At 35.2% G+C, this 23,633-nt stretch overlaps 1 protein-coding gene across 4 annotated transcripts in view; it reads left to right on the forward strand.

The window, feature by feature from the left end:
- Elk (Eag-like K[+] channel) overlaps nt 1–23,633 on the forward strand; it is an 85,762-nt gene that overhangs the window by 59,512 nt on the left and 2,617 nt on the right. For 2 of the 4 annotated variants that reach the window (XM_076113299.1, XM_076113300.1), the window contains exons 4-15: nt 14,128–14,358; nt 15,607–15,744; nt 18,516–18,772; nt 18,920–19,154; nt 19,225–19,388; nt 19,571–19,787; nt 20,185–20,364; nt 21,403–21,602; nt 22,043–22,292; nt 22,410–22,525; nt 22,663–22,949; nt 23,185–23,383. In XM_076113299.1, the coding sequence (XP_075969414.1) occupies nt 14,128–14,358; nt 15,607–15,744; nt 18,516–18,772; nt 18,920–19,154; nt 19,225–19,388; nt 19,571–19,787; nt 20,185–20,364; nt 21,403–21,602; nt 22,043–22,292; nt 22,410–22,525; nt 22,663–22,949; nt 23,185–23,383 (2,474 nt within the window). The remainder of the gene's footprint in view (nt 1–14,127; nt 14,359–15,606; nt 15,745–18,515; nt 18,773–18,919; nt 19,155–19,224; nt 19,389–19,570; nt 19,788–20,184; nt 20,365–21,402; nt 21,603–22,042; nt 22,293–22,409; nt 22,526–22,662; nt 22,950–23,184; nt 23,384–23,633) is intronic. The other 2 variants (XM_076113301.1, XM_076113302.1) reach the window with 2 other exon arrangements.

Raw genomic sequence — 23,633 nt, forward strand, 5'->3', positions numbered from 1 at the left:
GGGGCACTTCCGTGCCCCCAGATCTAATGAACTAGCTCTACGTAGTTTAGTAAGAACAGCCGCGCTGATCAATCTCTGAAGTTAAGCCACGCTTGCCGAGGTTGTTCTGTGGATGGGTGACCATCTTATACATATCGAGTTCCTCCGTGTTTCGAAAATCACGTTAAATTGTAGATCCCGCCTGTCATTTTCGAAGATCTTTGACAGTCGTTAATAGTAGTTAGAAGCTTGAAAGTCTGACAACCAGGCAATGGCAGTGATAAGGAAACCCTGTAAAGTGCAAGAACAGAGAATACGATGTCTCTATTAATGTTTTTCCATACCAAAACATACACAAATAACTATAAATAACAAAACCCACGTTTTCGGTACAAATAATAAATGCACAATCGCACACATCTCTCTAAATGACTGATTCAACTAAGATTTCAGGTTTAATTCCAGTATCGTGTTGTGTTAATGTCTGCTACCAAATTTGCTGAAAACCGGAGATTAACTCTGTACGTTGCAGATACGATATGCCAATACTGACGAATTTCGGTTGCACTAACGCTGCCTGTTTCATAGATTCTGCACACGTTTCGAAAAATCGTTGCGATAATTCTAAAAAAAATATTATGAGAAAATATTCTTTTCAATCTCGTGCAATAATTAAATTTATGTCTCACATTTCGTTACCGTTTCTGGCTTTCTTTATTGTTCTATGAATCGGTACTTTCGCACAGACAGCATGGAATATTTAAAATTAAAACTTATTTGTCACATTTTCGAACAATTTCGTGATTAATTTCCTATGAACAATTTTCGATAGCTGTTCAACGACTTGGTAGTGATTTCTCTGTGAATGTGTAGGCTCCATAACCTAGCGTTCGTTAGTGCAATACGTATAAAGCAACAGCAGGCAAAATCTTCTGGATATTCTGCAAAATTCTCCTACCTATTGATTTTGCTTACGTACTGTGTATGAACGCATGAGCGCAATTGTATGAGCCGAGCTTCGAAATTTACGCCAATCTACACGAATGGAGCTGGAATATTTTCTTTCACTTTCGAACCATAGCTGTAGGTAACGCCTGTTTATAGTAATTAAGCAAATGAGCTTGCATACTTGTAATCAAACATTTAATTTATAGAGAAGAGAAAATAGTAAAAGGTTTTATTGTTTTTTTGACAGATATATTGTACTGGCAGCCGCCCGCACCTTAGTCTGCGTAGTCTTTTGTTTTTCTGCTTTAACAACACTCTTTTAATGCTGATCTTTCTTATAAAAGTTTTTCAGCCAGTCAGTCAGCCACTAAGTAACGGAAGAATGTTATATTACCATATACCTACACCATATATATGTGTGACCAAAATGGTATCAAAGCATATCAACCTGCACCAAAACCTTTGACATCTTTTAAAAGCTATTGTCGAGTGATATTTTTGTCGGGCACAACAAGCAAACGGGCCTATTTTGACGTGGCATCTGAAACGCCCAGCTCACTCGCGTTGACAGGGGGTAAAGTAGCCGTTTGCCGTGGACATCTATGGAATGTGTGAGCCTATAGTTACTTAACCCTTCTCTGAATAACTGCCTGTGATCGAGCTAAATTTATTATTTACTAGTGTCTGCCTGCGACTTCGTTCGTGATAAGATTTTTCGGTATAAATAAATGACCTACTGCCAAAGATAGATTATAAACGGAATAAGTACAATTCAGTTTATAATCTATCTTTGGCAATTTCATCAAAATCCGCAGTCTTGGCGTATTGAGTAACTAACATCTATGGAAACTTTCAGACCCAAACTTTCACATTTATAAATTAGTAAGAATAAATAAATAACGGTCATTTGATTCGAAACTAAACAGAGTTTGTACTATGGTAATCAAAAATAATTGACTCTGGTAAGAAGTAAGTTTAGCAAGAATAAAATACGCATTAGGTACTATTATTGTACATAATCTACACAAATATGTAGTACATAATGAATGCCTATTTATCTGTACTGTTTGCGCTACACATTTGATAGTTAATACTAGCTTAACGCATGGCTTAGACTAATCCTGCTTTTGACAACAGAGATAAATATAATATCTACTTACAAAGAAAATGATTTAGTAATAGAGCTAGACTTAACAAATTATTTATACACAAAACATTTTGCGAAAATCACTATCTATTGTTGATAATCGCATGAAAACCCGTTCAGTAGATTTTGAGTTTATTAAGAACAGACGAACAGATATACGCAGCGAGAGAAAATAAATTTAATATATATGTAGTAGTACAATAAAATCCTTTTAATAGAATCTAGAAATATAACAACTAATTTAAAATGTAATCTTGGTAATAAAAGGTAAATAAACTAATCTAAAATCTGATCAGATTAACTAAAGTAATTGAAAAGAAAAATATTTCTTCAAACTCCCACTAAAAATACTTTTCTGCTTAAAGAAAACTTTTGTCAAAAGTTAGCTTGCCTTGGATTTAGATAATTTGCACACGCATAAGTAAAATATGTATCTAAACAAAATACTTTTCAAACGGATTTACTGATTCAAAGCCACTTTGCTGTGGTCGTAAATCAAAGGAATAAAAAAGGATTAAGTACGCTGATTATGAAACTTATTTTAAATAGTTTTAATCTTCACTCTGCTGTTTGATCAAGGCCTTTTTAAATCATTTTATCGGCTAATCGTTTTATTACTAGGTCGCGGCATTCCGTTTATATTTACGCTTTTTCTATTATTTTTTACTCATGAGGCATCAAATTTTAATGAAAATACATTTTTAATGGATATAAAAATGAGCTTTCCTCCTAACAATTTCTTTACATTCCACGAATATTTCCAAAAGAGAATTAAATGCTTCATTTTAATTCTAGTGCTCGCCATTTTGAAACACTTGTAGCCATAATTTCTTCAAGTAAATCCTCCAACGTTTCCATTTAGCAGAACAAGATTAAATAAGTAGATTCGCTAAGACATCCGTACGGATAAATGACTAAATTAGAAGATTAAAAAGACAACGAAGAAAATGTACTTAAATTACAAATTTCATTAAGCACTACGTTGTTTCTAAGAGATGGCAATTTAACCGAATACGATGACTACGCATTCAGTTATTCTGATTATGCTAACAATCTGTTCATTTTATGTAAACTTTACGAAACCCCTGAAAAGGCATTATTAACATTTTCACTAAGATTATTTAATGAGTCTGCTCTTAACAAATTTCGCTCTTCTGTTTTAGTATATATTAGGAGAAGGCAAAAAACTAACTTAAGTAATGCTTGTGAAAAATCTTTAATTTCTAGACTTCATAAAAATGTTAGAACTTAGCGCTTGGAGATTAATTATGAATCATTAATCACTAAAAAATAATATTCATTAATCATACTATTCCTAAATGTGCGAGGTATAAAACGGGCCTTAATAAGCGACGGAACCTTGAAGCATTAAAGCTCAACGAGGTTTAACAACGAAAGTATGAAAAACGCGAAAAAAGTGTGTAGGGATTGAAACAGGAACGAGTATCAACTGCTATTCAGCTAGCAACCACAAGCTTACTCCCTGTAGGGCTTTATAGGAATTCTGATGAATGCAGGGGATTAACTCTGTCAAAAGAAACCAGCGACATTTCGGAGCGAACAAGAAAAGTAATAATATTTGTACTGGAGTTGAACAAACTCAATTTATTTCACGAATACAATGTTAACGTGTATGCTGAAACGTACAAAAGAGTACGATAGTGGTTCTGTTTCAATACAGATTCATTTTCACAGAGCCTTATCGTGCAATAATTCAGTGGTGTTTGTTTCCGAACACACAACACAACTGTACACAATAAACATGAACAATGCCAGTAATCAGTCGCATCGCATCAGGTTAATCCGAAGGCTGATTTGGACACGATTGTTTGGAAAAAGATAAGGTGATAATGAAAGGAAGAATCGTTGGCATCTGTCGCTAGATTGCTTAAAAGATAGCGGCACGTTTTTTTATCGTATGCTTCTATCTTAATAGATGTAATCGGTTTTATTACACAAAAATCTAGGTTGAGGGATAATAAAACAAATTGGCTGTTCGTCGTCACATTGTCACTATAAATTATGTTTTATCATTCATGTTTTTATCTAGATGTGTCATAACCGTATGATTATAGTAATAAACCTTAGAGTACAAGAATAATTTAAAACCTGTATTAAGCGCTAAGAAATGTTGAACCGAGTAGACAGATTTTTGTGAGCGTGAAATCTAATAAACGACTGAAGGGGTGAGGGCGTTGCCCCCAACCTAATCTGTCCGTCATATAGATTTACTTTTAACCCTCGGGTCCTTCGGGAACTAATGCACACATACACTGGCCCGTATGTTCGCCATCAAATGTTATAAATATCAATCTCATAAGTGATCAATCTTCTGTGATACGATTGTTCATTGAGCTCGACTATGAGAGACGCCAATCAGCTTCACAGGGCTCCATGGGCCACCGTTTGATGGATGGAATACGCTTTCGTGTAGGTAATATAATATTGCATAACATACAATCGTAAACATATGATGCACATCATCTTACTGAAGTAGTTTGATTGCACATTATATCGGGCGGAATTGGCGCCAGTTTCAATTAACTGCCTGTTATTTCTGTTCCGCTCCCTGAACCGCCGGCGCATTGACCGATTCAGTAAAATTAGCCAGAGATTCGCAAACGTGCACTATACTGCACTCATGACCGCTATAAAGTTATTTCTAGTTGTAAATCGTATACGATCACTTAAAACGTTACGATGTGACTCTAGCATTTGTAAATAATAACTAAGTATTCATTTGAAGTGTGTTTATCGAAACCAGAATATCTTGAAAGGACAAATAGCTGAGTCGATACATCAAACAACGTGTGCCGGAGGCGAGGCGAGTAACTGGATACCATTTGTTCAATTCAAATCAGTGCACAGTGGCGCTGTCGAGAAGTGTGTGATTGCGTCACACTGACTCTCCCCTGATTAACTATATTGATCCATTGAGTAAATACGTTTATTGAAATGCGTTCGAATAGTCCAGCCGGCAACACGACAGAATGATATGAGTACACACGTAATTTTTAAACCATCCCAAATGACCGTCACTACTCTGTTTGTTCCCTGTGTCAATATACCTCTCTCGCTCGCTGTACCTATGTAGATATGCGCCTTGATCCTGTTAATCCCATCCATTTATTTGAGAGAGAGCCGATTATTATTCCATTTGAGTCAATGGAACGCTCTGATAGCTGTAATTAGTATAGATTGCAGTATTAATCAACTGATTAAATATAATACGTTGCGCGAAATTGATAAAGAAATCGGTCAAGGTTTTTATATTTTCACGATAGTTACGTATACTTTATTTTTATTCCTTATCTACATACATACTTAAAGTCACGTCTAGGCACAGACCAGAGAACGCCACTTGGTACGATCTTTACAAACTTCCTTAGTTTCATTTACACCCATACATCTTGTCATACAATCTTTATCTACTCGTAGAAGAAAGAAAAGAAAATAAATTTATTACTTACTTGTTAGATCGAATGCCACAAACGTAGCTTAGGGGTCGGATGTGAATAGATACTTCTGTCATCAACATCGCATCCGTTAGCAAAATGATGTTCTGAACATGTGAAAAGAGCGAAGGTCTAAGTGTGTTCTATTTATAGCGGTTCGTGTGCAGTGAAATGAAAAGATTCGCGTGTGAGAGCATCTTGTTGGACCGCTAAGAAATTGCCACCAGCAACGAAAACTGTTTACAATACACCGCTATACCATGCGTCGAAGAAAAACGTTCCATACATAGCTCCGAGCATTTCCTCTTCCCATCAGTTATTTTTTTGATATCACAAGATAATTTGTCGCGAAAGACGCGTGTATTTTCCTATTGCCTGAGGGAGGGCTGGCCATCCAACCATACTTATAATATATGTATTGTATATTACCATTCGTTATCATGATATATTTACTCGTAATGCGTGTGTACATTATTCATACTACACAAATATTGGGACAAGTGTAATAAGTCTCACATCAATCATAGTGGTTGGTACAATTTTCGTAATTTGATGTCAATTCTATTCCTTTTTACATTAATATAGACATTCTGTTTAATATTAAATTGGACGTGTACTTAACTTGATTACAGTATATTACTTATATTGAGTAAACTCTATACGTTCGTTTATTCAGTATCTTCATGAAAACTTGTTAAATATGAAAAGTAGTACTTAATATACGTAATACATTTAATTATCATTACAGAGAACAGGGTACATGAAATCGACAATAAAGCTCACGTTATCTTTTTCATAATAAATTGCGGTAGTATTTTTTTAAACCAAGACGTTCATATACAAATTTATAAAAATACGATTATTTATATAGAGCTTCTTTTAAAAAAGAACTTGTTGTTACAACGAGATTTTTATTTTTGATCCCTGGCAACGTCGCCGTCGATAACCTTCTGATCACGGCACTAAGAAATAAGCTTAAAAGAAACAGTTCCTTTTAAATTCGCTACTTGATAGATAGTAGTTTGGAATTTCCCCACAGATCACGTTTGGCGTGATGCCGATCAACCGCAATATACTTAGCTGTGAATAAAACGGAGAGAAAGAGGAAACTAAAAAGGCCTCACATCTTTACTTCTACATAGTTATTTTGTATCTTCTTATATATAAAAAACTAATCGCCAAATGTGTTGCTGAACGCATAACTCAGGAACGGCTCAACTAATTCGACTTTTTGTTAATTTTTTTAATAAGAGAAAAGACTATAAAATGCAAAGAAAATTAGCGAGCACCAACGACAACAATCAACAAGTCAATATCACACAGTAGCATGCGATAATAGATAAACCAATAATTATCTAAAATTGAATCACTCAAGACTTCAAAAAAATACCTAATAAACAATTTTAATCGTGTCTTAGACGACACGTTCTTCAGAAGTTTATTATTTTGTTCATACACAAAGCCTCCGGCTGTAGACCCTAATAGCCTATTATATGTCTGATATTTTCTCAACTTTCATATTTTCACGCAGTTGTGTTTTTATTAATAAAAAAGATTTCACCTTTTGTTACTAAAAGAAAATTACGCCAGCTTTACCTTAAAAACTTGAGTCCTGGAGCGAAGACTATATTATTATTATTGCGAAATAAAGATTATTTTAAGTGAAGGGTTTTGGTGAAAATGTAGAAGCTAAATGTGGCTATCTTTTAATAATTTAATGTATATTGTGTCAATCATTTCAAAGCTTTAACTGGGATTAAAATGGTCTGCTTTAGATATTAGGTCCTAGACTAAACGTTAATTCTCACTAACAATAAGTCTAACCAAACTTTGTGTGGCTTCAAGAGTACTAAATCCCCACTAAATCTGGTAAAACTTTACTATCTGAGTATTTCAGAGAACAACTTACTTATGTATGATATGATATTATTTGTGTCGTTTGATATTATTCAATAAGCTCCCCTACATTATTCCAACTTGTATTTAATCCCACGTGCAAATAATCTACCTACACGAGTAGCATAGATATCGTAGTACGTACATAAATAATGTACAAGTACGTATACAATTTGTCGTTACAGCATTCATATTCCAGGCTAATTATGCTCGTAATTTATGTTTCTGTTATTTTAATTAAAAGCAACCATTTAAAACGGAAGTTAATTTCGACTTTGACGTAGGTTTTCAGACTGTACCAACAATTTATCAGTGGTGAGCAATTTCACGAAAAGTTAAAAGTTTGGAAACATTAGCACATCAGAGTTGGCCAGCCCGCTGCTGCGCCATCCACGCAACTTTAGCAAAATGTTTCATCAAACTCCTCCAGCACAGATTCAATATAATCATGGATCATGTTGCCGACGAATATTTCAAACGTTCGATGAAAAATATCGAGCGTTAACATATCGACTTGTTTATAACGTACAAAGTATTTATCGGCTCTGAGAGATTTATTTTTAATCTATAAAGTAAGTCGATAGTAATTTGTATGAAATTGTGTTATGTTTGACTTTTGTTAATTAAGATGAATCATACCTGCATTTTGTTCCATATTTCTGAAACCTTGAGATGCCGACAATGTAGAATTAAGTAGCAAACAGAAAATACATTGTTCGGAATCATTAATATATTTATTACTATTTTAATGTTAGTGTTGTGATGTATTTTCAGTTTATTAATTTCCTAAACTGATTTAGACATTTTACGATTTAATGACGAACGTAGTTGGTACTTAGCCGTCTATTCAATCTTGGGTCACATTCTAAAAAGTTATCCATTACTTACATTGCTTTTTGTCTCAAACATATGGAATGAACTTGTATCCCCTTAGCAAAACTCTATAACGATTCAAATGCTAGAAGAAGTCAATATAATCGATCGTAACAACAAGTAATCACTCAAATATAATATAAATGAATGATACGAACGCGTGTTTACAAACACATCACTCACACGTATTATGATGCAAGAATCACGACGTTTCTGTCCAATAACTAACACCCCACTACTCTATTATGAAAATAAACTCAAAGCAAAATATCTTTTTTGTTGAGCCACGTTTGATTGACGGCAGTCAGGTTAATAAATTCAGCATTGTGTTGGCTGGAATACTCGAGTTGAATTTACATGATACTTTGCCTACATTCACGGCGGAATGGGCTTTGTGTCTCTCACTACGTTCTACATTTCGACTGTATTTGCGTGCAACTACCTACGTTGATGTGATAAACTACGTATGCTGTATTCATTGTTATTACGTTCTGTGTCCCTGCTATCAAAATTATTGTGGGCAGGTAAATTACTCTGGTACACAATACGGACCAGTAATGTCTAATATACAGTGTAGACGCACGTTGTGTGTGCCAATCCAATTGTAGCTGTTTCCTAATGGCTGAGATATTACACGAACTAGAAAGCTTCGTTTTTCTATCAGCAATGGACGCTTTGTTATTCTATATACGAATTAATATTTAGAAGACTTAATTTATTCCGATGCTTGAAGTAGTGATAGGTGTATTAAAGATATAGCTTACCAATCATTAACGAAACTCCATTAAAATATACATGCCATTAAACATTTGCTCAAATTATAAAAGCAGCCATTTATATATCTATCATACTAATAGTTTAAAACCTTAAGTTACTAAGTAAAAGTTACAAGAAGTAATTCATACTCAAATTTTGTAGTGAGTAAGGTACCTGCGGGTATTAAGGCCTGTCGGGTAATAAGGCCTAAATAACAAAAAACGTACGAAATACAGTAGTAGACGATCAAGATTACAGTCACACAAGCTCAGAGAGTATACGAGTCGCTGCAAAGTGGCGGACACACTCTTGCACTTCTCCCCCCGCAAATATCGTCGAAATCATTCAGAAGTGCGGTTCAGCAGCACGAATTATAAAAATTGACTCCAGTAAAACGTAAGTTGTTTAGAAAATATCATATTTACAAACCTGTATTGACTGTCCGCTTATTAATTAACGTATGCTTGTCGTTAGATTACCGTTTTAAGAGACTTGTAGTTATAAAAAATATATTACACAAGTCGACAAAAAATTTTTTTTTTTTTGAGTCTGTGTTTTAGTGAATATTTTCTGATTATATTAATCAAAAAGAAAACAGGAATAACATTAATAATAAATTAAGTTTGCTTTTGTACTATATATAACGAAAACTAAATATATGGGGTTTTGGCAGATTTTTTGAAGAGCCGTTGCATTTATGACGCAAAACCAGGGGTGAGGGGTCTGGGGGTGTATAGTGGGTGGTAGCAGAGTGTCATGGCAGTATGCGCGTGCGCGTTCTAAAGGAATAACATATTTTTTTGCGGCATAAGGTCTAAAAATGGCATCGAAAAAGTGTAAAAACGACGTGGACTCTTTTTGCTACATTTGTGATGAATTTATTAAAGTGAGAGCCAATAAAATTTGTTTATCATCAAATAAGACATTTTGTGAAGCATATGAAGCTTACTTTAACATGTCAATACGAAGTCAGGATAAAATATGGGCACCTCACTTCTTGTGTAATAACTGCAAAAACACTTTAGAAGGTAAGAAAATACATCTTATATTAAATGAACATTTTATGCCTATATACATATTTTTTGAAATATACATTAAATGTGTACATCGTTAATAAATGCTATTTATATTTTTTTCAGCTTGGTACTGCGGAGAGAAAAAAAGATGAAGTTTGCAGTACCACGAATATGGAGAGCCTACTGATCACATCAAGTTCCTATTTTCACACAAGAAAAACCAAAAGTATTTATTTATTTCTAAAAAAAATTTTTTTATCCTTTTTTGTATTTTGTGTTTCTTTATGCCTTATTCTATCATTTAAATTAATAAAAATATATAAATCATAACTTTTTTACTCTTATATATTTATAATTGAAAGTGAAAAGAAGACCTTTTCCATTAAAATTTAAAATTCGTTCTAAAAGCTACAAAAGCAAACTTTATTAGATAAAAATATTATTTCTTTATTTAGTTAGGCATATGTAATCAAAATCAAAGGTACAGAACCCAGGCTCAAAATTCGTGTTGACCAATGTTATTATTCTTTTCTGTAAATAGGTGGTTGGCGGATATTAAGGCCTATAAAATTTTACAATAGGCCTTATTATACTCCTATTTTTTTAACTGCTATATAAGTAGGAGCGTGTTTTTAAAATGTTTGTTAGTGGGTAGTATATACGTAGTTTATATTTTCAATTTATTTATTATTGTTTTCAGTGCTTACAGTCACGATGCCTCCCAAACAAGCATTGTGGTCAGAAGGCGATCTGACAAAAATAAATCACAAAAAAAAAATGATCGGTACGGTCATGCCTGCAAAGAAGATAGAATGGATGATGCAATGAGGCAATGTTTGCGATGCTTCAAGTGGTACCACGAAGAATGTGTAGGTTTGACTGCAGAATATACTGACGATTTTCAATGTCCTGATGGATGCGAATAAGGACAATTTATTTAATTTATTAAGACTACTATGCTTTCTATTGCCTTATGTTAATGATTATTGATGTCAAGAATACTAATTTACTTAGTTTAAGTTGATTTTTGAATAGTTTATAGTATAGGCCTTTTTACCCTACCCTATTATAATAAGGCCTAAAGACAGCGTTTTTTTAAAAGTGATATAATGTTTTAGTTTTAAGCTTTAGAAGCTATTTTTTGTTTAAACTCGGTAGTAATATAAGTACATGACTGATTATTATAAAAACAGGTTGATTATATTGAATATTCTTCATTTTATTACAAATCTCCCTTAGCTAGGCCTTAATACCCGCGGGTACCTTATACTTTGTACTTAACCAGTAGTACCCTGAGCATCGGTGCATTAACTTTACGACACGAAAAATCCATCGCAATGTCCATCCATCAAAACTTCTCCCGCCTTTGTTCTATTGTAGAATATTATGAAGCTTAATTTTAACTTCAAACGTAAACTAACGAGGTTTCGAAACACATTGATGTAAAGATACAAAAATACTACAAAAGTTTGGCAATAAAATATAACTCTAACATTCCTATGTGTAGTACTCGTAACCAGCGGTTATGACAAGATGAAAACAAGACTATATGTATGAGAATGAGGCAAGGGAAGTTTGTAAGAACCGTACTAAGTGGCGTTCTTTGGGCTCTGTCCACCTCTATGGGAAAAAAGCGTGCTATTTTGTATAACATTCCTTTGCAAAAAATAGTATAGAAAGATATAGCTTCCTAAAATTCAAATCGAATTGAACGTCTTTTATAATCTGTAAACGGTGTCCACTTATGCAAAGCGCTACCTGTCGTCTCGCAGTGTGAATTGTTCGAATATTGAAGCTACGGGGAAGTCATCGCAATTTTATAGCTGACAGTTTAAAATTTCTATGAATAACAGATTTTACAAAAAGTATGTATATGTGGAAACTTGTTCTAAGAAAAAAACAATTACAATATTATTGCTTATTGTTTGACGAACAAGACTGTAAGAATGAAATTACCATAGATCTTCGCATAAATCACAACTATTTTACCATTCTACCCATTCATAAATCAGTTTCGTGATGGTTTCTACTGATTTATGATATTGAATAAGGTTTCAGTAGTTTCTCGCAGTCTGGTCGAACAAACAAGGCAATATCTGAAGGCTACGATCAAAGTAAAAAATGCTGCTATATTTTATTTTCCTGTCCTCGTTCATTATTCACACCGATAACGACTCAGTTGTCATTATCTGGAGAGTTATGGGGAGCGAGAAATAAATTGTTAAAGTCCATTAACTACGAAATTATCCTTTTTCCTTCCCGAAATTTTTCCTTTTAAAATTCCGTTTCGGAATCGCGAGCCGTACTCAAAGTGAAATAAAATATGAAAAGAGTCACGCGTCTCGTGGGTGCAAGCACTTAGATACTTTCATAGAACGCTATGAACAAAGTTGTGAGATTAAACGCTCATAGTCCACTTGGCTCTTACTGCGGGGGGCGGGCGCACCTCGCTACCACCCGACACCAATCAAAACTTTAACCAACCTCCTGTACACGTACACGGCTACAAACCCTTTTATTATTATGTATACTTCCACGCACATTTTTACTACAAAAGAGTATAAAATGCGTAGGTTTTGATCGGACGCCCAAAAATGGCACGTTCTTTCCCCAGCCTAAGCCTACCCACTTCTGAGTATTCTATATGTACAGACTGATATTTGCTTTCGCCACCTTTTCGTCTCTATGTTAATCTCATCATACAACCAAAAGTACTTGTTCGTGAAAACCACAAAAATAACACGGATTAACTGTTACAAGAGATGCGAGATACATTGATTGAACAGGAATTAAATGTTTGTACCTAAGCTTTCAGGAACAAATCTTGTAACAAACAAATCATAGTATCGAGGTACCTTTCAAATACAAATTTGTTAAGATTTTTGTATTTCTTCATTCTGTACAAGTTCCTAAAACTTTTATATAAAGAGGGAAGTCTTGTTTGTTTATACATCAGGGACTTGCATAGCAACAGAGGTCATTAGTTTATTGCAAACATTCATGTTACAAGATAATATATTTGCGTGTATCTTGCCCTTAACATAGTGAGTACGTACACGTTTATGAGCCATATTGAATTAAATTATGTGAACTGTATACCTGACCCGAGATTACACAACAATTATCTAAAACTACAGCATAATTCCATTAGTCGGAACATTGTTCCCAGTTCAGAATTTACTGAAAATTATAAAGGCAATCCAAACTTTGTAGTCGACGGCTAGTTGTGCGAAACACCCCGGAAAATGTAAGTTACTAGTATAACTCAACAATGTCAGTGTCGAAGTTATTTTATAGCTCTCCTGTTGCCCAGTAATGTGTTAAAAGCATTTCAGAACGCTCTATCGCTTCTTTATTTCAACATGTTCCTGAACAATCTTTTATGCGCATGTTTAGTAAATATTAATGTTTTGTTTTCGCACACAAAGAGAAGTTGTAAATAAATTTTTCACGTGTTAGGTCTGTTAAAAGCATGACCCAATTTTTACTAGCAGAAGCTTTGAGATACCTAGTGTTTGAAATTAAAAACTAGGGTTGCCTTGAAGTGAAATAACGAGTTTTTTAATCAGATAATGGTATTTGGTAACAATTAAAGCTCTTAGTAAAAGTGATTTTCAATGAACAATAAGGAACCGATTTATTATCATTGACTTCTCGCCGGTTGTAATAAAACTTATTGGGATAATATCCCAATTTAAGATATTTTACATAAATCGTGCAGACCCTTTTCAAACATTTATTATAATAATATAGCCTAGCAGAGTAGTCCCAAACTAGCGGTGATTTCATATCTCCGGACATATCTCTACAATTTAAGTCGTAACTACTTATTTTCCTAAAGTTTAAATGTTTTTTGTTATTTGTCATACCTAAAAGAAATATTATTAAAATTATTTGACGATTCAAAAGAGTGGCTAGGAGTTTTTTGCCAGCTCTTCTCATTAGCCCTACCTTCCGAACTGGCGGCAAATTCACTATCCGTTTTATTGACATCATAAGTGTCAGCATTATTTTTACCTGAGTGAAGAAATGGATTGATTAAGATTTTTGTCAACAGACAGCAACTTCGTGTTGGGCAATGCTCAGGTGCCGGCGTACCCGATCGTATACTGCTCAGACGGGTTCTGCGAGCTGACGGGGTGGGCGCGCGCGCACATCATGCAGAAGGGGTGCGCGTGCAAGTTCCTCCACGGACCAGACACCAGGGATGAGCACCGCCACGAGATCGACGCCGCACTCGACTCCAAGCATGAACTCAAACTTGAACTTATATTCTACAAGAAAAATGGTAAATACTTTTTTAGACTGGAAATTGTAGATTGCTATAAAGAGGTTATCAATTTCATTAAAAATAGATGTAATGCTAATTATTAACTATGATAATCCTATATCTTGCTGTTGATGATCTACTGAGTTTACAATAGCAACTGAGAGGAGATATATGTTTATATTTTAATAGTTTTAAATTAAATTCGTTCTCATTATTGGTGTCTTGAATATTTTATATTCAGGTCCAGCTTACTTTGATAGAGGACAGTTTAAAAGGCTCCGTAAAATAAATACGAATAGAAACGTAAAACAGAAACATGGAATTCTTCGAAAACAAAATTATTTATAACTCAAAGTTGTCCCTCTAAAGAAAACAGACAAAATGCAGAATCATTTTCGACTTCAATTAAAAACATTAAGATATTACAAAAAGGCAAAAAGCGGGGCGAATAAAATGTGTAAAATAATATTGTTCGAAACACCATTACGTAAATTGCAATTTTAAAAGTATAAAATCCAATATCAAAAAGCTTTTCCGTTGAACTGCGGCTTAATAGCAATAAAACCATTTATTGGTATTGCACTTTTGAAACGGCTATCTTAGTTATCCCGATTGGTTCGGTTTTAACGATAATATGCTTTTAACTAAGTTTACCCATTAATACTGTTATTTGCTTTTAAAATAGCGAAGTATCGGTATTTAATAACATGAACCGGGAATTTCTCTCCAACATAATTTTCTTCCAAACGCGTGCATTGTTATGCATCACTCTATTATTTGCTAATTGCTCATTATGTTACTACAATGAAAAACGTTTTTAAAGTTTAATTGGCAATTAATAACATATATTTTCTAAATATACTCTCTCAGCATAATGCCAGCCATTAAAATATTTGAAGAGGAGATATTTGGAGAGTCATTTCTTAAGTCGAGTGTGGATTCTTTGAATTAATGGATTTGCGAAACATCGTCCATGCCACAATCGTAAACAAAACCAATAAGGGGTTTACGATTCCATTCGACAAAATTAAACTTTTACAAGCACCCAGCTGTTCGTATCACCAGCATTTACTGCCTCCAGAACGACGCCACACCGTCACTATATTAAGGACTATTCAACGTGACGTCCCGCCAACGCTTTAACAATGATAACCCTCCAACGAGAGCTAACAAAATTGAATGCTACATACATAATCAATGTTACTCAAGGCATTCATTTCTTCCTTTTGAATATCAATAGGAATTTACATTCATTTAACTTTACAGGATCTCCCTTTTGGTGTTTGCTCGACATCGTCCCAATTAAAAATGAGAAACGAGAAGTGGTTTTATTCCTCGCCTCCTTCAAGGATATCACCAACACCAAGATGGCCGCCATGAACACTAATGAGAACTTCGACAGCGGTGAGTACCTTTGTTAAGATGATACTTGAGACTCCTTAAGAAAACGCAAGCTACAAAAATTATTATAAGTACCTTTCAAATAGTGGCCTTGATTCAAGGCGGTCTGAATACTTAATGAAAAAATGTTTTTCCAAGGTTTTGACGGTTGTGCATTTGTATTAACCATACTAAGCACGTTGTTCTAGTGCTATAGGTACATCTATAAGGTTGATAGCATTAGATTGAGCTCCCGTAGCTCCCAGTTGCTAGCGAGTTGCGAGCATCACCGCACGGTAAAGTTCCTTTACGAGTGTTTGCATCGTACCCACTGTGTAGATTGATAAAATTAGACTGTAGCTAGACAGGCAATAAGTCTGAGTAGATAGTAAATAGATTTAGAAAGTAAACACTGCGTAGTCAAATTAATTCAATTGTTTTTCTTTATATCTATAAATTGATCACAATAGCTAAACACGTTTTAAGTTAAGGACGACTTAGCGCCGATCTGTTTGCCAAGCAGCTCCTTGATAGCGTTGTAGGTGTAAGCTCAAACAACAAGGTTTATATTTTATTATTATGTTTGGGAACATTTTTATTACATTATCCTGTTCCATGCCCTACGTTATATTTTGAATGAATATATTTTTAGAAATATTTACATAGAATGTATCGTAAGAGCACATGCTTCACGTTTAATCGACTTCATTTATGTAAATTAATATTACAAGTAAATGATGATTCAAATAACGAGAAGATTATCTTAACTGACTTGAACATTTTGGTAAGTTATTTGAATTCTGCCGACGTTTGAGATTAGTTCCCCTCTGCGCCGGCAACTTTCAATAAAACTTGAAGCATAGGCTATTTGTTCAAGAATTCAAATACCCTTTGAATACCATAAACTTAAATATCGAACTAATTGAAACCACCCTGTATTTCGATGTAACTATTGAGTAACAATAATTACTTGAACTATTTACGAAGCCCTTGTTTATTACTTTGAAACTTAATATGTCGCCAGTCTGCAATTTTTTGAATTTTTTCGATCTATACTTTAAGCATACATTTTTGGTTATAATTTTTACACATTTATTATTTTTGACAAATGAAAATAAAGAAGTGTAAGACAATACGGTCATTGAATTTATACGAATGATTATTTGGTAATTTATCGCATATTGATTTCCCGTTTACGGACCAAGAATAATGATGACATAGTGTCGTCATCCATCGTAGACGTTGTGAAGGGGATTATGCTACGGCCAGTTTGTCCCCTACTTTTCTCATAAAAACAGAGCCTCTTAGAAGCCCAAAAGAATTCATGAACATTAAAAACGGTATTTAAGAAAAACATGATAACTGTATTGTCTTACACGTTGTGATACTTTTTAAAAATGGAAAGCATGCATATGCACGTTTTTTTTTGTAGAAGTATCTAGCTTTTTTGACTACGTTAGTTTTAAGCTTAGTTTATTTTGTATCTGCTTAAACCAATACTGTACCACAACACACCAAACACTGAACCCTGCTTAGTTTGTTCTTTCTTTTGAAAACGTAGTGTAGAGTAACCTAAGTTAGTTTTAAACGAAGTTTTACGTATATAGAAATTCTTCGAAAGTTTAAATGTTTTTATACGTATATATAAATGTTATTAGGACATTTTCTCTAGAGTGTAATAGTTTTCTCTGTTAACCGTGTAAATTATTCCTTATTTGTAATTTGTGGTGTAAAAGAAAAAGTAGATTGTCGACAACACTACCTACAGTCATAGTCGATTCATAGAATCCACGTGTAACATTATTCTAGAGTTATTTTATTTCTAAATTTACTCAGACTTTAGTTTTAAATGGAAGCCGTACTCAGTGTTCTATGCCTTTTGTATTCATTGAACGTAAAGATTTATTTAATGAACTTAATTTATTAAACTAGAAGCAGTCATGGGTAAAGAATGCGGTTATATTGCGTTATTGCGAAAAGTTTTGAAGCCACAAAGAGGTCCTGTCCACAAACTTGGGATTAAGTAATCCATCTACTTTACCCTGGCTGTGAATTCGCATTTCTTTGTTTCGTAATAAGAATGAATTTTGTGTAAAACTTTTATTATTTATTATTATGCTCGTAGGCTGTGTTTTATAAATGTTAAAAATTGTGACGTCAAGGCACGATACAATTTTAATTTTAGCTAACTTATTTTGATCCTAAATGTTTTCAGTACAAGTTTATTTTCCGTAAAAGTTCTGAATATTATTTTCGTATATTCAAACGTCGCATCGTACGCTTGGTACTTGCTTACTTTTGTTTCTGGCGACATTATGCTTTGATACCAAGTCACGACAATTTCAGAATAATTTAATAAATTAGAGGCGCTATTCATCGCTCAAGATACAGTATTTCAAAATATAAATAACCTCATAGTACTAAATCCAATCAAAAGCTTCCGCGTTATCGGCAATACCGATAATTTCTTCCTCGGATGTTTTGAAGTTTCGTGGTATCAAAGCAGCATTACTGCCTACTTACAAGATTTTCTTATAAAATCTGGAAAGATAATTCTCGGATCCAATTTGTGTTATGATATTTGCCGCAAATATGTTTGAACATATTTCAAATTTGTTTACAACGGTATGGATCGTGCTTACAAGTACATTATTTTAATTAAAGTGAATCGAGAGATATGTTTCATGAATGTAAGAAAATCGTACTTGGGGCGTATTTTCCTTACGATTAGTAGATAATCGTAGCTGGTGTGCAGCCAGTCGTCAAGTGTGTAACAGGGTGGTTTGTGCATGCAGGAGCCGCGGTGCGGCCTTCGGCTGGCGTGGTCACTCTAGCGTTATCCCCATTTGTACCCGCAGCGGCACTCTTGGGCGCCCGGTTCCGCGCTGAATCTAGTTGCCTACTTCCAGACCCCAATGGCAATCTTGACCCCGAAGCGCCGTCGCCCGCCAACATGGGCAGGCGACGTTCTAGGGCGGTCCTATACCAGCTTTCAGGACATTATAAACCGGATAAGATGAAAACAAAATTAAAACTCAACAATGTTAGTAAGGTAAAATTATTTGAACTAACCGTAACTGTAAGATGCGCGTGAGTATGTAGGGTACCTAACACGCTTTTAGGATTTTGCTTGATTGAGAGTTACAAAAATGAAATACAAAAAACTGATCATAAATAAAATGAGTTGATAATTTTTCAGAATCTGTTGCATTCGTCAGATCCTCCTTTGCCCGAATACAAAACGTCGGCATTGAAAAGGTCAAGGTTTATAATATCACATTATGGAGTGTTCAAGACATTCTGGGACTGGCTAATTCTTATAGCTACGTTCTACGTGGCGGTGGTGGTGCCGTACAACGCGAGCTTTGTAGACCCAGGACATCCTAGAATAAGTGTAACAAGTGACGTCGTAGTAGAAGCGCTCTTCATTATCGGTAAATTACCTCCCTGTCTCACCTTCATCTCCTGTAACGGAAAATATTACATCGCGTATGCATTTTCCAGATATAGTGCTCAATTTCCGTACGACATTCGTTAGTAAGAAAGGAGAGGTGGTCTCCGATTCTAAGGCGATAGCCCTCAATTACATCCGGAGTTGGTTTGTGGTGGATCTCCTGGCCGCGCTCCCGTTTGACCTACTTTACGCATCGGACGTGTACAGCGGGGCGGTGAGTTAATAATGCCAACTAATTAATTTAACAGCTTTATTATTCATTTACTGCTTTTACTTGAAACGGGCCCAAATGTTTTCACCGCATTCCCGTACACAAGCGTCTCACGTTTCATTGTACCGTTCTTAACGCTTTACTTTGTAGTTTTGAATAATTAAACTGGCACAATGTTCTCACAGGAGTCGACACATGGAAACGTGCATTTAGTAAAATTAACAAGACTGTTGCGACTCGCCCGTCTGCTGCAGAAAATGGATCGATACTCGCAGTACTCGGCTTTGATACTGACTTTGTTAATGCTCTCTTTCACTTTGCTCGCTCACTGGCTAGCCTGCATTTGGTTCATTATAGCCGACAAAGAAATAGAAATTCATAAAGACGAACCCTGGGATTTAGGTAAGTCATCATCAATTAGCCTATTACTTTTTCAGTGGCCAAAGGAATCTTCAGTGGTAAGGCGGTTCACAAAAGAGATAAATGAAAATGGATTTCACTCCGATAGCCAATCCCGAATTATTTCGTTTTCTTTCATTATCGAGGCTTAAACGGAGAGCTTACAAGATTCTAAAGACTTTTAAACTTTTTGTAATGGTATTTTTAATATTTTGGTAGATAATTCGTAACTTTTTTTAGTCTTGTGTTTTAAACTTCTATTTACAGTAAACAAATCAGAAACTTTAAATCCACCATAAAGGCGATCCGCATTCACTTCTTCAGCTTTACGATACACCGATAAGTTTGTTAGATATACACTTTGCTTTTACGTCGTTTGAGTAAAGTCAATTAATTCTAGGTTGGATAAATACCTTGGCGGAGAGACTGAAACTGCCGGTGCCGAATATATCGCACAGTGAGAGTTATGTGACGGCTCTCTACTTCACTTGCTCATCGCTCACAAGCGTCGGATTCGGCAACGTGTCCGCCAACACACTTGCAGAAAAAATCTTCAGTATAATCACTATGCTGATTGGAGGTACGATCCCTTCAACTATTTTCCCCTAGCCACGTAACTCCCTTATCGAGTTTCGACCCACATTTGCAATTCACTTTATCTTGTTTATCTTCAATATTACGTTTTTGTAACATTCCTGCGTTGACTTGTAAGTGAAGGTAAACATTGATAGGTTTACTCGACGTGATATACCAAATCATCTTTAGTAGACTAAATTTAAACAACTTCACAGAATATCCTGTTTCTTTGATCGAACGTCGATAATATACAGGCTGTTATAAACCTATCAAATTCTAATTGGATTGCTGCAGACATCTGAAGTGAAACGTAACCAAATTGGCTAATAAGTTAATTTTCGTGGAAAGTATTTTGAATTATCAAGAAGACGATAGCTGAGATTACGCGTACAATCTCTCGCGGAATCATGACCTAGGTTTATAAGCACATTAAGAAGAACAAAAATGTGTATATTTTGAATAGTTTATTTCTGTTTTAAATAAATATTGATGACACTTTGATATTTAAGCTCAATAATATAAATGTATATGATGTGTTAATAGACCATATTTGGGTACGACAAATAAAATGATGTATGAATGCGAGACACGTTTGATAATTACATACACAATGGCAACACGCCACAGAGTGCGTCCCCGGGCGACCCTTAACACTGCAAAATTTTCGCGGTTCCACAATTAACAGCTTGCCGACAAACCACAACAGTTAGCGTAAAAGCCGTGTTCAACATTAATATCGCATTTTGAAGTTAATAAATGAGGCGCCCATAGCCAGTTGCGCTCACCGATCTGTGGATTAAGCAACCGATGGCGCGGTCATTCCATAGATGGGTGACCGCATAGTGGTATTTGAGCTGGGCGTCTCCGTACTTCGAGGGCACGTAAAAAGTCGGTCCCGGCTGTTGCCTACTAAGATAACAGTCGTTAAGCCATGTCAAAGGCCTCTTGGGCGGCTTGAACAACTTTGACACTAGGTTGTCCACTAACCATACGACAAAACAAACAAGTTAATAAATTACAACAAGTATTTTAAACGTTTCAGCACTTATGCATGCTGTCGTGTTTGGTAACGTGACTGCTATTATTCAGAGGATGTACTCACGACGGTCCATGTACCAAAGCAAGTGGCGCGATCTTAAAGATTTCCTGACCATTAATCAAGTGCCGAAAGAACTGAAACAGCGTATGCAGGATTACTTCCAAACGATGTGGTCGTTAAATCACGGTATCGATATTCACGAGGTAAATATAGAATTATGTTTAGAAGCCAATTTTCAGCTTATTCTAATGAACCTATAACATGTGTTTGTACAATTTTAAATTATTAAGTACGTGATTTATCACTGCCTGTAAAATCTTGTTTAATATTGTTACGATAAGTTCAGAATACATTTTAAGTCGGTAAGGAAGTATAATGGAGATTCAAGTATGAGATAACGGTTGCTTTGAAGTTAGACTGAATTTCAACCAAGCTTAATGAGTTGGAAACGAAATATATTTTATGCGATCTACTTAATCTGCGGGCTACATTTTTCATAAGATAATCTTTTATCAAAACCTTTACATTTCAAAAAACCTCGTTTGCAAGTTATGAACGAAGACCTGAATGTAGATTCACTTCGCTTTGAAGTCGCATGAGAAAATGTTTAGCTAAGCTATTTTTGAGGTCTGTTTATTTTTAGACGCTGAAAGAATTTCCCGAAGAGTTGAGAGGTGACGTGTCGCTACATTTGCATCGTGAGATACTGTCTCTTCCGATATTTGAATCGGCATCTCAGGGTTGTCTAAAGCTTCTATCCCTACACATTCGAAACAACTTCTGCGCCCCGGGCGAGTATCTCGTCCACAAAGGGGACGCTCTGACGTACATCTACTACATATGCAACGGTTCTATGGAAGTGATGCAAAACGAGATGGTCGTCGCTATACTTGGTACGTACATTTAATGATACCGCGCTACCGACTCGTTAGAAACTTTTTATCAATATGTTTGTATAGTGTAACACTTATAGCTTATACGAGAATTTACACGTACCGTTTACCAAACAGGCAAAGGGGATTTAGTGGGATGCGATATGAATACCCATTTGCAAGCTTACAACGGCTCCGGTACGGGCCAGAGTAATAATCCTGATGTAGTCGTGAAATCGAGCAGCGACGTTAAGGTAAATGAATTATTCATTCAACAAATTACTTGATCGTTTTACAAGATTTCGTATACTTTTAATGAGATTTACTTTCAATAATAACTCTTAACATGGAGTAATTGCCTTCTTATGAATGTGTTATTATTTTCAAACAGGCTCTAACATATTGCGACTTGAAGTGTATTCACATGGGTGGCTTGGCTGAAGCTCTAAGACTGTATCCTGAGTACCAACAAGAGTTTATACACGACATTCACCACGACCTAACGTACAATTTGCGAGAGGGATATGAAGCCGAACAAGAATCCGATGGAAACGGTCACCCATCACTCACATTACCTTCGATATCTGAAGACGACGAAAATGCTGCAGAAGACACAGCTCTGTCACCGAAAAAAATGCCAACCTCGAACACAAACAGTCCACGACACGCAAAATTCAGGTTCACCATTTAGTTATCTAAACTATTTTATATGTATTTGTTCAAATATTATTTTAGCGTCGCGTTGAGCAAATAACTTTTGTTTGATTTGTAATATTCCAGTTAGAATTGCATTTCGAAATTATTGAAACAACATTTAGCGTTTGATAGTATTAATAATTTCATAACATACGACGTAGTAAATTTAATAGCAGCGCCAATTGGTATTTATTTTATAACTGAAATGTATTCCCAGGATGGATGGACAACGGCTCACACACAGAGAATTACGAGAAAGAATAGAAAGGCAACGCTCCGTGGCAACGCCTAAAATTAGCCGAGCCGACTCCTTGGAAGGCCTAAATTTAGAAGTGCACAATACAAGATCGTCTGTAGACAGACTTGATACCCAAGTGTCGAGCTTGCATCACGACGTGGCGGCACTCAGCATGGAGGCAAGTCAAATAATGATGTCATGTTTTAATTACACTCAGGTCTGCTGCCGACCCATTTGCCTAAACCAACATAACAAGGGTACACCTCAATTAAGACAGTGATGTCATACAGATACGTGAAACATGTAATCTTATTTTGATATTATTATGACCGTGTTATTGTTCTATATCAAAATTAATATTCGCACGTTAGCTTAACGAACGAGACTCATTAAAAGCCTTTTGTTATATGTTTAACTCTAAATTCTAA

The sequence above is a fragment of the Anticarsia gemmatalis genome, chromosome 4, assembly GCF_050436995.1.
Source record: "Anticarsia gemmatalis isolate Benzon Research Colony breed Stoneville strain chromosome 4, ilAntGemm2 primary, whole genome shotgun sequence".
NCBI classification, from domain to species: Eukaryota; Metazoa; Arthropoda; class Insecta; order Lepidoptera; family Erebidae; genus Anticarsia; species Anticarsia gemmatalis.